At 55.0% G+C, this 16,598-nt stretch overlaps 1 protein-coding gene across 1 annotated transcript; it reads left to right on the plus strand.

The window, feature by feature from the left end:
• Positions 1 to 4,565: 4,565 nt before the first annotated feature.
• Positions 4,566 to 10,015, plus strand: STING1 (stimulator of interferon response cGAMP interactor 1; the record flags this gene model as incomplete). The annotated part of the gene is made up of 6 exons (XM_082006237.1): positions 4,566 to 4,810; positions 5,421 to 5,601; positions 6,492 to 6,600; positions 6,758 to 6,996; positions 8,637 to 8,823; positions 9,713 to 10,015. The coding sequence occupies 6 exons, from the start codon at positions 4,566 to 4,568 to the stop codon at positions 9,904 to 9,906; spliced, it is 1,155 nt and encodes a 384-aa protein (XP_081862363.1). The 3' UTR covers positions 9,907 to 10,015.
• Between the last annotated feature and the right edge of the window lie 6,583 nt (positions 10,016 to 16,598).

Below are 16,598 nucleotides of genomic sequence, written 5' to 3' on the forward strand. Positions count from 1 at the left end.
GACAAAGGGGGCAATTACCAAATCCTTTAGCCAGGACACCTCCCTGGCTTCCCTGTCACCTCTTTTGTCCTGCAACAAAACTGCTTTGCTAAACGAGTGAGAGACAACATGTGCTTGGGAGCTGGAGGAAGCAGCTCACCTGCTTCTGCAAGATTTTACCAGCACACAGATGGCTCCTCACTGCATTAGAGAGAGTGATCCGGTTCACACAGCCCAGCACAACACAGAGTATTGCAGAACACCTTGTTTTTGTGAGGGTGGGCAATAAAGCAAGCCCTGTCAGTGTGCAGGACCTCTGGGGTACACTGGTGGTGCAACTGCAGCGCTAAAAGCACCAACTGCAGTATTTTTTAGCCAAGGGACCAAAGCCACTTTTAATACCAGCCTGATATCTGAACCCCATCCCCACAGGCATCCCCGGTGTAAAGCTGTCACTGGGCAGCATGCCTTTCGGCTGAAGCCAGCAGCTCTACCGGCTTTTGCAGAGCAACATCACATGATTAAAAAAAACCAAAACGGAGCAAGCACTGCTGCGGTGCCCATCCTGCAGCTGGAGCAGGCTCTGTGACACCCATCACTTGCCGGGAGCAGTCCTTTACCCAGGAGATACCAGGGAAAGCACCGTGTTCCTGGCCTGGCTCTTGGCTGGGGACATGCCACATGCATCCAGCACCTGCTCCTAACCACCTTCAGCCTCGCACAGGGCCAGCGGCCAGGACCACCTCCTGGGTTAATCCACCTTATACCTGGCACCTCATACAGAGCAGCCAGTGGGTCTCCAGAGGTGGGGGAGACTTCAGGCAAATTCACAGCATCAGAATATCTGCAAGGATTCTCACCTCCTTGCAGGATTGCTGCAGGATTTTTGTATCCTTTTTCCAGGTTATTACATATTCTCAGGCATTTTACCGAGACCCTTCCCTGTCTAAACCAAGTCCTGGCTACAGCTGTCCGCTCCACCCATGGCCAGTGGGATGTCAGGAGAGGCTGATCCCTTCCCCAGCCCCAACCAATACACCAAGGCCCTTCTAGAAACCAAGCTATGTTGCGTTACGGGCCAGCTCAGCTCTTCTGGATGCTCCCAAGGGTGGAAGTTGTTGCGCCCTATGTTAAGGAGAACCTTGAATGTATAGAAGTCAACTACAGTGATTGTGGAAGCCCCATCAAATGCCTCTGGGTCAAGATCAGAGGGGTCATCTCCAAGGGGAATCTTACAGTAGGCATCTGCTACCAACCCCCAAACCAAGATGATAAGGCCAATGAAGCAATATCTGGGTTCCTTAAGCAAGCTTTGAGTCAAAGCTTATGGGTGACTTCAACTACCCAGACATTTATTGGAAGAACAATACAGTTCCTGGAATGTGTAGAGGACTGTTTCCTCATACAAATGTTAAATATGCCAACCAGGAACAAGGCACTGCTGGACTTGCTACTCAGAAACCAAGAAAACCTACTTCGTAGTATCTCGGTTAGTGATAGCCTTGGCTGCAGTGATCACAATATTGTGGAGCTTGGGATCCTGCGGAGTGTACTGCAGGTTGGTACTAAGACAAAGTTTTAGATTTTAGAAGAGCAAACTTCCAACATGCTCAGAGCTTAATTGGGAGGGATTCTGTAGGAAGCTTCCATCGAGGATAAAGGAGCTTGCGAGTGCTGGGAGTTTTTCAAGAATGCTCTCCTGGAAGCACAAAAACAGTTCACTCCCTTTATAGGTAAGGGAAGTAGATGGAGCAAAAGACCCCCTTGGCTTCAGTGCGAGCTTCTGAGTCTGCTCAAAACCAAAAGAGAAGCGTACCAGAGATGGAAAAGTGGACGAATACCTGTTGAGAACTACAAGGGCATTGCCAGGGCATGCAGAGATGCAGTTAGAAAAGCAAAAGCTCAGCTCAAATTTAAATTGGCCAGAGATGTCAAAAACTACAAGAAAGGGTTCTTCAGGTACGTAAACAACAAGCAGAAACAGAAGGAAAACATTAGCCCACTGTTAAACAGGAGAGGTGAATTAGTCACTAACAACACCGAAAAGGCAGAGGTACTCAACACGTTCTTCACCTCTGTGAAAATGACCTCATAAGTCATTTTTCCCCATCTGCAGGTGGCCTGCAAGCTGCCGATGCAAGTCCTCTCTGCTCCAATCCTCCCCTCCCTCCAGCCTTGTTGCCTACTTCTGCGAGCTGTGGCAGACAAAATGACTCTTCCATGCTGCTTTTTTATTGCAATTAGCACCCTGGCTACATACGAGGTGGGCCAGGGGCTGTGGGGCAAAGGCTACCTCAGAGCAGAAGTGAGAGAGACAGAAATACCACAGGCTTTAGCGTGCTGAAGGTAGAACTCAATGCAAGAAGCCAGGCTCCATGGGCAGGAGAGCCATCCAGCTGTGCAGGGACCCGCAAGAAGCATGCTGGGGAGCCAGGCAGCCTCCTCCACCGCACTGCGAGACCCAGCCGGAGCTGGTCAGTGATGCCCAGCTGGCAGGGGCAACCCAGCACAGGAGGAGGAAGTGATTCACTTGACATTTTAGCCAACATTTGTGTTGAAGAAGCAAACAACATGTTGGCTATATCCACAAGCCCTCCCCACACTAGGAACACAGGCCAGATGCCCTGTAAAGAGAGTTTGCTGGGGTTTCTAAGGCACCACCGAAACACACTCCAATAACCTCGGGACGAGCACAAGTAGCACACTGCCAGTCTCTCAGGGCATCTATTCCTTCCTCCCACCCTCTGAATTTGCAAATACTTGAATTAAATGTGACCTGTGGGCACATCTGAATCATGATCCTTGTGCTGTGTGTGCACTGCAGCCTGCAGAGACACCCAGCAAGGTGCCTGCAGGTCCGTGGGGACTGCGAGTGTCCCTTGGCAGCCTCCCTGCATCCACAAGCATTCCTGGGCAGAAAGCAACTGGACCCAGAGCATGTTTTGGATGCTCACCCCCTTACCCAGCCTGTATCTACCCAGTCTGGCTACACAGAGGCCATGGGAGACCATGCTTAAAGCTTTGCTGAAGTGAAAGTTCTCCCCTCATCTGCACGGCCAGTTATCTCATCTCACCTCATAAAGTGCTTCGGTTGGTCAGGTGCGATGTGCCCTTTGTAAATCCCTGCTGGCTTTCTCTTCTTGTCCTTCGGGTGCGTGGCACTGATTGCCGGGAGGATTTGCTCCATCACCTTCCCAGAGACAGAGGTGATATTGGGCAGGCTGTAGTTCACCAAACCCTCTTTCTTGCCCTGCTCAAAGTTGTGTGTGATGTTTGCTTTCTCCCACTCAGCAGGAACCTCCCCATTGCTGCGATCTTCCAAAGAGACCAGAGAGAAGCCTTACCATGGCATCAGCCATCAGCCTCAGCATCCTCGAGTGCATCCCACCCAGTCCTATGGGCTTGTGTATGTGTGCCCTCAGTCAATCTTCCTCTAGCATGGATAATGCTTCACCACTGCAGACTCTGCTGTAGGACCAGGGACCTGGGAGGCTTGAGGGCAAACCTCAGCAGTAACAATTGAGTCAAAGAAGGTCTTGAGTATCTCGGCTGCTCTGGGTCTGCGGTCACTAGGACCCCCTGGGACCTGGGAGGCTTGAGGGCCTTACTGGCCAGCAAGAGCCTGGCTGCAGGGAGCCCCTGCTGTGTCACCAGTGCCTGTGGGCACTGCCTCCTGAGCCAGCATCTGCCAGAGCTGCATGGGGTGGGGGGATCCAGGGTGCTGTGAGTCACCCTCTCTGCTAGAAGGGATTTGCTTCTTTCACCCCTGGAAACCTGCTGCGCTTAATAAATCCCATCTTTGAAATCTGTTGCACTTAATAAATTATACCTCATTAAATTCTGGTTTCCTTCCTCATTCCAGCTCGGCTCAGCTCCATTATGACCCAACAGGTCTGTTGGGGCTTTCCATGGGTGTCGAAACCTGCCAAATCCACGCAGCGCTGCCCAATGCCTGGATTTCCTGCAGGCTGCGAGACCTCACAGGTGCCCTGCGTGGGAGGGCTCTGGTGCTTTCTGCAAGCTGCCTTCAGCCACAATAGCTCCTTTCATTTTCATTTTTCTCGGTGCTGGGAACTGTGCAGCTCCACCCGTGGCACCAAGAAGCCTGTATGGTGCAGGGGCTCCGGGTCTCCGTCTGTGGCAGCAGCCAAAAAGAGCCGTGGCTGCCCAAGCTGGACCAGAGACCCCATTAACCACAGTGCAGGAAACCCAGGAGTGTCTGGTCTCGCGGCTGGTAACTGCTCTGGTGAGTGCGGCAAGAGGAGCGATGGCCCCATGGCTGCGGAGCAGGGAGGGCTGGCGTAGGGTTGGCATCAATTTGGGAGTGGGGTGGCCAGCCAGGCCCTGTCTTGCCGAGCCCATGTGGGCACAGGGGGCAGCCCCGACATGGCCTGTGCAGCACCGAGGGACCCCCCCAGAAGAGGCTGTGCTTCAGCAGCGTGCAAAGGAAGGGACGGCTCTGTTGCGTGCTTTGGGGTGCTCAAGTGAGCGCTGGATGTGCGTGTGTGTCCCCTTTCTCCACTCCCCACAGCGCTGCTGTGGGTCCTGGGGACAAAAATTGCTGCTAACGCCCCCCTCTGCTGCAGATGTCTCAGGAATTGTGGCGGCCGAGCCACCCCATCGCCTTGCTCATCCCCAAGGCCCGGGGAGGGCGAGCGCAGCGTGCCGTGTACCTGCTCCTGGCTCTGTGCACCGCAGCGCTGTACCTCGCCGGGGAGCCCCTCGGGGCCACTGCCCGCAGCATCACCTCCCACTTTGTGGCCCTGCAGATCGGGGTGCTGCTCAAGGGCACCTGCCAGCTGGCCGAGGAGATCTTCCACCTCCAATCCAGGTGAGCCAGTGTGAGGGAGGCTGTCTGCCGGGCTCCTGGGGCCATCCTGGGGACGAGGGCGTAGCAGCCTCTGGGTGTAGGGAGGGGTCTGCTCCTTGTTTCCACCCCTATGCATGCCCTCTGTGGCAATGCTCTGCTGTGCCCTGGTGGCACACGCTGCTCTTCATCAGCCTTGTGTCTTTCTCAGCTACTCCTCCTCCTCTGCCTTCTCCCACCTGCCCGGCTCCCCCATATGTCTACGGACCTCTCCTCTCCGTGGTAGCTCCTGAGTGTGCCTTTACCTGGGGAGCAGATTTCACCCTGGGAGCCCCCAGCCTCCCCCCACCGCCCGGAGGGCACGGGTCTGTTGGAGATAATCTCCCCTTGGCGTCTAGGGCAACATTGCATCTGCTCCCCTCTGAGAGCCATGGGTGCTGCAGGAGACCCCGGCGCTCTCCTGGCTGGGGACACCCAGGGTGCCCTGAGCAGGGTCCCACAGGGCTCCCTGGCTCCGACTGCTCTAGAAGGTCAGCGGCACTGGCAGGGAGGTGGGAGCATCCCCTGGCCAGTGCCCTGCGGGCTGCAGACGGGGATGCGGGTGGGTGCCAGCCAGTCTTCCTCTCCCACACAGGCACCACGGCAGCTTCTGGAGGGCCCTGTGTGCCTGCTTCCCCCTCTGCTGGCACGGGCCCATGCTGCTCGCCTGTGGCTCAGCCTACGTGGCTCTTCTTGCTGGAGATGGGCAGCCAATCGGCCTCCACCTCGGCCTGGCCAGCCTGTGCCAGCTCCTCATCCTCGCTCTGCGGCTCAACGTAAGGCACCATCACCTCTAGCCTGGCCAGGCACCCTGGGGAGCGCGGCAGCCCTGAGCGGTCGTGGGGCACATGGCCTGGCTCTGCGCGGCACCTGCAGATACAGCCCACCCGCCCGCAGCGCCGCAGTGGGAGAAACGCTCTCGTTAGCGCAGTCCTGAAGAGTTGATCTCCTCGGCCGCGTACTGCCACATGCGCTGGCAGGAAGGCCAGGCTGCCTTCTAATGAGCACAGCCACCCTGGGGCGCTGGCAGCAGCCCTGCTGCTGCCAGAACCTCACTGACGCAAAAAACAGGGGTGTTTTTAAATCTTTCATCTAGCCGGTGCTTGGGGGAAAAGGGTAGCATGTGTGGTCCCCAAAGGGTTAATTATCAGGCATGCTGTGGGTGGCAGAGCCAGGTACCTCTGCAGCATCGGGAAGGTTCTGCTTTACCCCACCAGAGCTGGGAGAGGGGTCATGCAGCCTACAGAAAGGTCCTTTGGGGAGGGCTGCCATCAGGTGCCTGTGGGGTTTCAACACCCATTTCCACCTAAATGAACACACAGAGCTGGCAGGGGCCACCAGTGGCCCTGGAAACCCCACCATTAGGCGCTGGGATGTCTCCTCCCACATGCTGGAAGTACCGGGCGCTTGCACAAGTTGCACTGGGACACACAATCCCAGTGGAGGATGCAGTCAGAAATGTGTTTGGCTCACTCCGGCATCAGCTTCCTCATCTGCAGGGGCTGTGTGGGCCATCGAGGACTCTTGTCCTCGCTGCCCACCGTGGTGGTGGAACAGAGCAGCGGGGTTGCTCACTCTCTCCAGTCCCTGTAGAGAACCGACTGTTGCAGAAGAGCCCAGGTGGCTGCTTTTGTCACTGCTGGTCTGTCTGTCCTTCCCTCCACAGAAGCCCTCAGCGGTGGAAATGTCTGAGATGTCTGAAAGGTCCAAGCAGAACGTTGCTCATGGGCTTGCCTGGTCTTATTACGTTGGGTACCTAAAAATAGTCCTACCACGTACGTAGCTGTTTCCCTGCGTTATCATGCCTACAGATAGAAATAGCTCCTAATAACAATCCTCCCATTTCTACAGTGTTAGCAGGGAAATGGGGAGCAAGGTAGAAAGCAGCTGTACTCATGCCAGGCACCTCTGCCTGATGCTATCTTCCACCAGGAGTGAAAAAGTCGATGGAGGAATTCAGCAGAGACAACCCCAATGTGCTGGCACACAGGGAGACCTGGAAGCTCCACATCTTGGTCCCTCTGAGCTGTGATGTCTATGATGACCTGGAGAAAGCTGACAGCAATATCCAGTACCTGACAGACCTCACCGAAACCACCCTGACCCGTGCTGGCACCAAAAAAAGGGTCTACAAACACAGCCTCTATGCCATCAGGGATGAAGACAACAAGGTATACTTGAGTGCAGCATCAGGAGAGCAGTTGGCATGCCTCAGCCCAAAGGTCTTCCTGGCCTCAGATCCCAGCCCAGAACTGGCCATAAGGGCAGGACAGTGTCCCCTCTCCTGTTAGACACTCCCAGCTTTCAGCAGGCTTCCACGAGATGGAGAGATCCTGTCTGTGCCAGCTATCTGCACCCCTTCCTCCTGGCTGCCTTCTCCCAGACTCAGTCCTTGCAGAGATGTTGTGTTCACTTAACCCCTCCTGGAGTTGATTTAAGTCCAGAAAACTGAGCAGAAAAAAGGAGATGTAGAGTCCAGAGCATCACTTCCCATGGGACGAATGAATATTTCCTTTTGTTGTGAAAAGGTGCTTGAAAATGTCTGTGTGAGTCATGATATATTTTGACTCCCTCCCCTTCTCCCAGTCACCTCTTTTCTGGGCTGACAAGCCCTGAATCCCTCCATCTCACATTGCATTCATCTCCTTCCACATCTCCAGGCAGATGGGCCTCTGCCCCTGCACCCTTGGAGGAGGGAACACACTGGTTCTGCTGACACGGCCATGGATGGAGGCATTGGCAGAGCGATGCTTCTCACCTAGGCCTTCCTAATTTGCCCTTTGATGGTGACTGAGCACTGAGCTGCTGCTTTTAAAGCCCTGCCTGCAGGGACTCCAGAGCCTCTTCCCTGGCCCTGCTCCTGGGGAAGTACAGTCAGCATCGGGTTTTTCCTGCTACGATGCATGCACTGATGCTGTGTTTCTTCTGCCAGTCTCCTGCTGAGTCACTCGGCACCAAGTGAGCTCCAGCAGCTCTGCAGCCTGGACCTGAACTGACCCGCTGTGTGTCGTCAGTAAAATCTGTCCCTCAGCTTGCCGCCCAGTTGCTGTTGAATGCGTGCACGGCAGCGATGCTAGCTCCCATCCTTGGCACCTGCTCCGGGTCACTGTGGCGACTGCCCTCCAAAGCTGGTAGCTCTTCCTGGTACTCTGCATTTACCCAGGGATCCCGTCCCTCTTCCTCCTCATACACTTTGCTAAGCTCTCCAGTTTGTCCAGTATAAGACTTAGTGGTAATCCTGCTCCTCCTTAGAATTTTTATGCCCTTAACAAATCTCTCCTCATTTATTTGATCAGCCTTCTTCTAGCTGTGCATTCACCTTGCCAGCATTTATCCTCTTCTCCATTCTCCTACTCTCCAATTAGGATGCCCGGACTTCCCCTTCTCTGGCAGAAAATCCACCAAGAAGGCGTGATCAGACACGGGCAAGGGGCACCAATATGGGGGACCAAACTCCATGGGGAAAATCAGCCCCCAGGCTACGGCTTGGGAGTGCTGCCAAAGCCAGTAGCTTCACCCTGGGCCTGCAGGAGGGAGGCAGCTTCCTGTGCCCAGCTGGCGCACAGGGCACAGCCGTACCTGCCTCCCTGCCCGGCCAGTTGCGTTTTCCCCGCTCAACACAGAGCAGCGGGACACAGGGGCCAGAACCAGAGTCCCTGTCCCGGGGCTCCAGCACACAGCACCAGCGTGGGGCAGGCCACAGAGCTACCAAGGGGTCTCGAGGGCTCTGCCCAGCACCAGGGTTCCCCAGCAGCCCTTTGCCAGGCACTTGGTCCTCCTGCCCCCATGTCTTTTTCTTCCGTCCCTGCAGCTCTGGCACTGCGCACTGGAGTATGCCACCCCGCTGCAGTCCCTCTACGCCATGTCACAGGATGAGTGTGCTGCCTTCAGCCGGGAGGACCGCCTGGAGCAGGCCAAGCTTTTCTATAGGACATTGGAGGAGATCCTGAAAGGCTCCAAGGAGTGCGCGGGTACCTACCGGCTCATCGCGTACGAGGGTGAGTGAGGAGGGGAAGAGGGTAGGGGTGGCCAGAACGGTGGCTGTGTGCCCCCGGCCCCTTGAGTGACCTTGGGTCAGGGCAAACAAGGGGAAGTAGACAGGATCCATGTCGCCCTGGGCTGATACTCGCACTCACACGGGCCTGGAGGTCCCTGCTGCAGTGGGAGAAAGGTGCTGCTTCTCGACACAGGAGGACTTCTTGCTGTGGGTCTCAGAGGAGTGGGGAGGATGCTGGCAGAGCTGGTCCCTGTTGAGGTCCCCAGAGGCACCTGAGACAAGAAGTCTTCTGCTGGGGCAGCAAGAGCGGGCCTTCAGGGCTTAAATAGAGCAGCGGGCTTCCAGGGGAAGGAGCAGCTCCCTTCGCTGCTGATGTTCCTGGGAGAAATGGCTGGGGCTGTCAAGCTACCCAGTGCTGGGATGAGTGTCGGTGTGTGTGCTGGCTCAGTGGCATTCCTCCTGACAGGGGAGGAGGAGTAGTGAGGCTACCCCTTCTTCCTTTTAATTTCCCTTCTCCTCACCTCTGCCAGAGCAGCAGGGCTTGAAAGCAGCTTGCTGCTTCTTGCTGAAATGAATCTCATTGTTTTTCAGATGAAATTCAACACTCTCCCTGATGGGGAGAAGCATTTCTATCCAGCAAGGTAGTTCCCATCACAAGCACTACTGAGAAACCAGCACATAATGCCTGTATTTTACTCTCCTTCCTGCACTTTGTGTTTTATTTTCTTTCTTCTGATGTGCTGAAATGGGGAAGTAAGAACCGTATTTTGACTTCTCAGGAAATGCTGCATATTTTGGGGCATCTCCCAGAGACTCTGCTCTGTTCTCTGCCCAGGCCCCTGCCTCGGGCCAGACCAGTGAGGGTGGGTTTTGTCTTTCTTCTGTTACAGAGTCAGGCGAAGCAGAGACCCACTTCTTGTCCAGAGAGATCCTCTGGCACCTCTGGCAGCAGCGTCATGAGGAGTACGCCATGTGCAAGGGGAACCAGCCGCACAACCCGTCCACGACCCTCAGCTCAACAGAGCTCAACCTCCAGATAAGTGAGTCAGACCTGCCGCAGCCTCTGCGAAGTGACTGCTTCTAAAGCACCAGCGCTGCCCATCCCCATACTGCTGCCTCGGGGCTCTGGTCCCCCTTCCCCAAGCCCCTGCTGCCCATGGCAGTGATCCCCAACCTCCTGCAGGAGCTGCCCACCAAAACCTCCTGTGCATCATGTTTACTGGAAACAGCTGACTCAAACCACAGTCCTGTGACATACTTCCCATTTTCTTTGTTACATATATCTCATCTATTAATCTGTGGGTTTGTTGTTGTTTTTTTTTTTAATCTGCTTTGATTCATATCATATAAAGCATTTTCCTCTGGAGTAAGTTGTATTATCCTGAATCCTGGACATGATGCGCAGTCAACCCTTGGACATATTGTGGTGTTGGATGGGGCTTTGGAAATCCCAGCCACGGGTGTGTATGTGCGTGTCGGGTCCAACACATCCAGCCAGCATGGCCTGGCTAATGTGATGGCTTCTGCAGGCATGAGGAGTATGCACAGGACTTCCAGGGTACCCTGCAGCCTGATGGACCCACTGTGCTGTCACACACGAACATCCTCACTTTCCACACACTCAGGATGTGGAGGCAGAAGAAGAGGAGGTCAGGCCTGGGGAACTCTGACATTTGGTGGTCCCACAGCGTGGGAAACCATTGCTCCATCCAGTAATTTCACACTGAGAGCCATCTGTGGTATCTGCTGATGCCCTTTGTGCCCACACTCCTCCCAAGCACTCTGCAGAAGTGTTTCTCCAGCCCCAAAGGACGTGCTAGACCCCCTGGAGCTCCGGGAAAGGGGCAGGGTACAGTCCTGGGACAACTTGCATGGGGTTTTTGGTGCAAGACGTCACATGTTGGGCTGCTTAGCTCTCCGCCCCTGGGGGTGAGGTACCCCTGAAAGCCCAGCAAGCCAGGCCCTCCCTGCCAACTTGGGCTCCATGAGGTCAGGTAGAAGCAGGGCAGAGGATGTGCAAGTCTGCTTGGCATGGCTCTGAGACAGATGATGTCTTGGCTCTGCCTGCCTTAGATGTTCTTCCAGGATCTGCCTGGAGATGCCTAGGCTGAAAAAGGGGCTGTACCCATGCCAGCCCCAATGCCTGGGCACCCCACATGAAGCCACACTTGCTGGAGAGACCCAGCTTGTGAGGGACGGAGCCTACTCCCAAGGGACTACCAGGGCCAAGCAAGCAGCTAAGAAAAACAGTCCCTATGCTGCCAGGAGCCTTCCCAGCTGGGAAGACAGCAAAATCCCAAAGGTGCTCCAAATGACCTGGGCCGGCCATGGGGCAGGGCAGCCAGATGGTCCCTCCGGCAACCAAGTGATGCAGCATGGCCAGAGCTGTGTGCCGTGGGGCAGAATGGTAGCCTCAGGGCTTTTTACTTTCTCAGAGATCATGGCAGAGCTTTGCAAGGCCACAGAGCAGGGGCCAGAGCTGTCACCCACTGCTCCATGCCTCAGTTTCCCCTTTTGCCAAGAGCTGAAGGAGGATCTAGCCAGCCAGTTCTGCCCTGGAGGGAAGGGGTGGCAGGAGGCAGCTCAGTTGGCTTGTTACTCTCTGATGTTGCAGCACCCCTACATGGATGTGATCCCTTTGTTCCCTCCCAAGTCCCAGGACTTTGGCAAAAGGGCTAAGGTCACTTGAGAGCTCCCATTCACCCTCAGCCTGAACTTCCAGCACCTGGACCCAGGCACAGCTGTGACCACCCTTTGGGTTAGCCATGGAGACCCTGAGGGGACTGCAGAGTCCTGCCACCTGCAGAGGAGGTGACGTGGCCGCATGGCTGAGGACAGTGACAAGAGTGCTATGCCTGGTTCTGCCCTGACTCCATTCAGCTCCCTGGGTGACTTTCCCTGGATCTAGACACACAGAAGTCCAAGGATGCTACCACCTCTGCGGCTACTGGTGAGTCTCCAGCTAAGCCAGCCTCCCTCCCATTAGTTTTGCAATGTGGTTAGGGTCCCTCACGTCCTGTCTGGACCTCGGGGCCGATGGCCAGGTGCCAGGTATGTGATGTCTCTAACAGCAGGCTCAGGCTCCTCACAGGAGCCGTGGCTGCTCAGCTTCACCATGTCCTTGCCACATGGCTCCTGCCAGCGGCACCCAGCAAAGCTGCTCTTTCCAGGAGCCCGGCTGCCATGGGTCTGAGCACGCACAGCCTGTGCAAGGGCCGTGATGCACTGCAGGGATACAAAACCAACCAAGAGGACAGAGCCAACCGCAGCTGTCAGGATCACGGCAGGGCAGTGGGTTCCCTTGTCACTCCCAGGCCAAGATTAAAGTCTTTGTGGCTGAGCAGGCTCACCCCTGACAGAGAGGTGCTGATGGAAGGGGCAGGCTGGACACAGGCTGGGGCTGAGCCGGTACCCCCACACTCCTGCCCTTGGCTGCCCAGCTCCTTTTACCCTATCTGGGCTTGCAGCTCCCATCCCAAAGATGATGGATGCATGTTCCCCTGCCCGTGGCTCTCAAGGGACAACTTGCACCTCCCTGATCTGGGAATATCCACAGGCCAATGCTTCACCCTTTGGCAGGAAGACAGGTGCCCCAGCCAGACTCCCAGCCTGGGGAGGCAGAGGTGCCTGGGAAGCAATCCTGAGACAAACTAAACATTTATGTTACCACTTCTTCATATACCTGGTGCGACAGCTTTGGTGCTGGCAGGGGGCTGTGTGCATGGGGCTCCCAGCAGGCAAGCAGGCAGCTCCTGTGGGCAACATGGCATAGCGGCAGACGCTGCTGGGAGCTGGGTTTAAGAGCAGCCTGCCTGCACTGCTGCAAGGGCAGCTCAAAGGGCTCTGACAGGACAGTGCTGCTTCAGCCTGGTTTGCTCCACAAAGAGCTCATCGGGCTCATCTCAAAAGCACAGCCTCACCACCCAGGATTACCCTCTGAGCAGAAGGAGAAAAACCTGGGTGTACTATTTTGAACACATGGATGAAAGCTTGGTTGATTGCAGTTTCTGCTGGGAAGAAGGCAGCCTGGAAAACCCTCATGCTGCAGCCATCCACCACCGGCCACCAGTGGTTCAGGCACATGAAGCCTGCAGAGCTGAGCACTTCACAGCTACCCAAAAAGAGCCAGCCGGCGAACCAAGGCACAGAGAGCTTATAATTCAGCTCCTTAACCACCTTTTGAAGCCTCTGGGATTCAAAAGGGCTTTGAGGCCTCCTCAGGCTCCCGGCAATAGGCCCAGGGCCAAGCGCCTGGCCATCCTTCTCCTCATGCAATTCCAGTGCAGCAAGGCTCCAGGGATGCCTGCAAGCCCTCTGAGCCCTGTAGGACAGCATTTGGTGGCCCTCGCAGGCTGGTACCACTCTCCTGGCCTGGAATTATGCTTAGTGCTGAGACCTTCTGCACCCAGTGTGTCCCTGAGCAAATTGAGATTGGCTACAGCTAATTCCTCTCTCATCTAAAGCCACTCATGAAACAGCTCCAGTTCCTTCTGTCTCTTGCTAGTTTTCCTTGCCAGGCTAAAACTGCTCTTACCTGGCAGCTGCCTCTCAGCAAAGCACACCAAGTGCATATCAGGGCTCCATCACATACACGGGAGAACATGGTGGGAGATACTTCTCCCTGGCTCCAGACCAGCAAGCTTACAGAGGAGATTTGGCTCCACATTGGTCCTGCTGGGACTGGGAATTAGAACCCATTTCAGGATTCAGTAAAACCTTAATCTGTAGCCTAATCTCTGGGTACTGCATCTGTGCAAAAGAAAAAAATGGCAGATAAAAGGGCTGTTAAGGGAGAGTTTGTGACAGAAAAGGCCACTGCAAAGAGCCAGCTCCTCTTGGCCAGCTGATTTGCAGAGGTGTTGGGGATCTTTATCAAGGCCTCTAGGATGTACTGAGTGCCTGGTGCTGCACTGGTCAGAGAGGGGAGAGCTGTGCTGCTGCATGCGAGGGACCTCCTGCTGATGGTAGGAGATGCGTACCCCTGGGCGCATCTAGCAGAGTGCTGCGCCTGAGGGGTCTGGCCCCTGGGGCATGGGCAGTTGGACGTGGGTCCTGATCACCCACCTCGCGCTTCAGAGCGGTGTTGCCAAGGGCACAGAGCAACCACTGTGGGCATCTGCTGAAATTAGAGGTAAATGCATGGCATCAGGGCTGAGCTCAGCAATACGGGCACAGCCAGAAGCAGCTGCGTGAGCAGAAAAGCCAGCACCGCTGCAGTGCCCAAGGATCTGCACCTTCAAATCCAGTGGGGATCCTTGTGGGGCACAAACACCATCTCCTTCCTGACTCCCTGCTCCCTTCCCATATGGGCACTTCTTATCTTGCCTGTCACCACCTTTAGTCAGGTTGGGCTGAAGGTGGCTGATGAGGTCAGCCCATATTAGCAGGGGACAGGTAGAAAGACAGGCACAAGCCCAGAGGAAACCTGACAGCACAACCTTCTTCCAGCAGAAACTGTGCTGCCAGCCAAAGGCTCAGCTCCTGCCACTGCTCAAGGGCAAAGCTAGGACCAGGCAAACGACAAGGTGAAAGCCTTTGCTAGCAGAGTGAATCGCAGGCAGGAATCAGAGGCAGGAAAATCAAACCTCAGGAGAAGTGGAAGCTTGCTGCCCAAGCTGGCGAACAGATGATAACCGCTTTCCCCTTGAGGTCCCTAACAGCACAAATCAGCTGAGTTTTTACGCTAATTGCAGTGTTCACCATCAGACCAGGACTCCTCAGATTCTGGGGCGATGGAAGTTGCCCTGTGTCAGGCTGGCCCACTGCTGGCCCGCACCAGCAGGGCAGTGGTGTCCCCCCAACAGCCTCATGCCCTCATTGCCTCTCTGCCCACTGCCATGGAGGGGCAAACGACCAGGTGTCCCTGGTCATCACACAGTGCTCAGGCACAGCCATGCTTCAGCGATGCCCCATGCTGCAGTAGCATGGCTGCCAGTGGGAGGTAGGACTATGCAAGAGGCACAGCCAGGCGCTACCCCAATCTGAGCCAAATGTGCAGGGACTGTCAGGGCTGTGAGGGGTTAATGAGTAGATTTAGGGGACACCTTCAACCTGAGGCCCCAAGCACAAGCTGTGGGGGACAGGAGCATGGCCCCAAGCCATGGAAAGGTGCCTGGTACAGGGCTACAAGCCCAAACTATTGCTCATCACTGGGGCAAGGACAGAACCACGGGAGTGACTCATGGATGGGCTCGGTGCAGCAGTGAGAGGTGGCTAGCACTGCTCTCACACTACCTTTTCCTCTCTCTGCTGCTTCTCCACTCAAGGAAGATGTATGGGATGAGTAGCTGAGCTTTACATCCAGCTCTGCAGTGGGACTGCTGGGTCCTGGGCATCCAAGCCTCAAAAAGCTAAAGACCAAGGCAGTCATAGCCACCAGTCCCAGCAGCAGCAGCGTGGTCTTGCTGAACTTTTTTCCCCAACACACTGACTGCTCCAGAGCCTGAGAAGCTCTTCTCTGCCCTCAGGATGTAGATACATTAGGGAGCAGCAGACCCATACCTGAGCCACAGAGAGCAGCAATGCCACCATACCTCAGTTCTTCCTCACACCTTAGCTGTTTTCCCATCAGGTTTTGTTAGTGCCATTTGGATGTTATTTACATATTCCCAGTTCCTGTTCATTTGCAACCACGCAGTTAGACAAGTTGGCAGTCCTTTCTGAGACACGCTGGCTTTTTCTCCATGTGGGTGAGCAGAAATCACTATTAACCACCTAGTGATCCATCCATATCCAGCATCCATCCTGAAACCAGGACACTGCTCTATACAGCAAAGAGGAGACTTATTTTTTAAACCAAGGGTGGCTGATATGTGAGTTGTCTCAAAGACCATGAACTTAGAAAAACTGATCCTTTGGGAGGGTGAACACTTTGCCCAGGAGGCTGCAGTCTGCCAAAAGCAGTGCAGAACCTCTAAGGAGCTGCCTTTCCCACGTGTCCTTTGGGATTTTTTTTTAACTCTTACCTCTTTTGAACATAACTCCCAGCTGATGCTGACACCTTTGTGACTCTGGATTTAAGGCTAGAAAAGAGAGTTCCTCTGCTTCTGTTTTACTGCTGGGTGTTGGGGTCAAGAGGTCAGTGTCTGTATGACCCTCAAGAGCCCATCCCTGTAAATGACAGTGGTAGCAGGCACCATCATTCACCTCAGTGCTAAATAATTTCAGGAGCAACTATTAGCAGTTAAAAGGTGCCCTTGTGCCATACAGGTTCCTGGCTTCCTGCTTCTTTAAATGGCACAAAAAAGTGCTGGGATATCAGCAGAGAAATTTCCCTGCTGCTTTTTCTTTGCTACTTTGGAGACTTGGGACTGGTCTCATCCCTCTGTTGGCAAATGTTTGCTTGGTGCGGGAGGACGGGGTTCCCCATGACCGCCGTGAGCTGCTGACCTCTGGGAAGTGGCACCGGCCTGTCTTTGCTGTTTGACCTCAGCAAGCCTGGCCACCCATCTGGGCTCTGGTTCATATAAAAGATCGTGAACTGTCATCTTTATTGCAGTTATCTGCTTGTTTTAACTGTCCAATTTCCACTTTGAATGCGTCATGACTGAACATACCAATAAACTGGAGTCGTCTGCCTCCTTTCACTAATCCCCTCAAACAGGAGGTGGTGCAGAACTGCAGTTCAACCTGCAATATGCAGGACCTGCACTGAGAGGAAGAAACTGTTGCTCATGTGGCAGATACTCATGGGAAGCAGTATCACAGAAGTGTCCCATGTGGCCATGGGAATGATCACATCCAGTTTGCTGTGCACCTATGGCCCCCTGCTCTGGG

Source organism: Phaethon aethereus (assembly GCF_964289735.1).
Source record: "Phaethon aethereus genome assembly, chromosome: 14".
Taxonomy (NCBI): Eukaryota; Metazoa; Chordata; class Aves; order Phaethontiformes; family Phaethontidae; genus Phaethon; species Phaethon aethereus.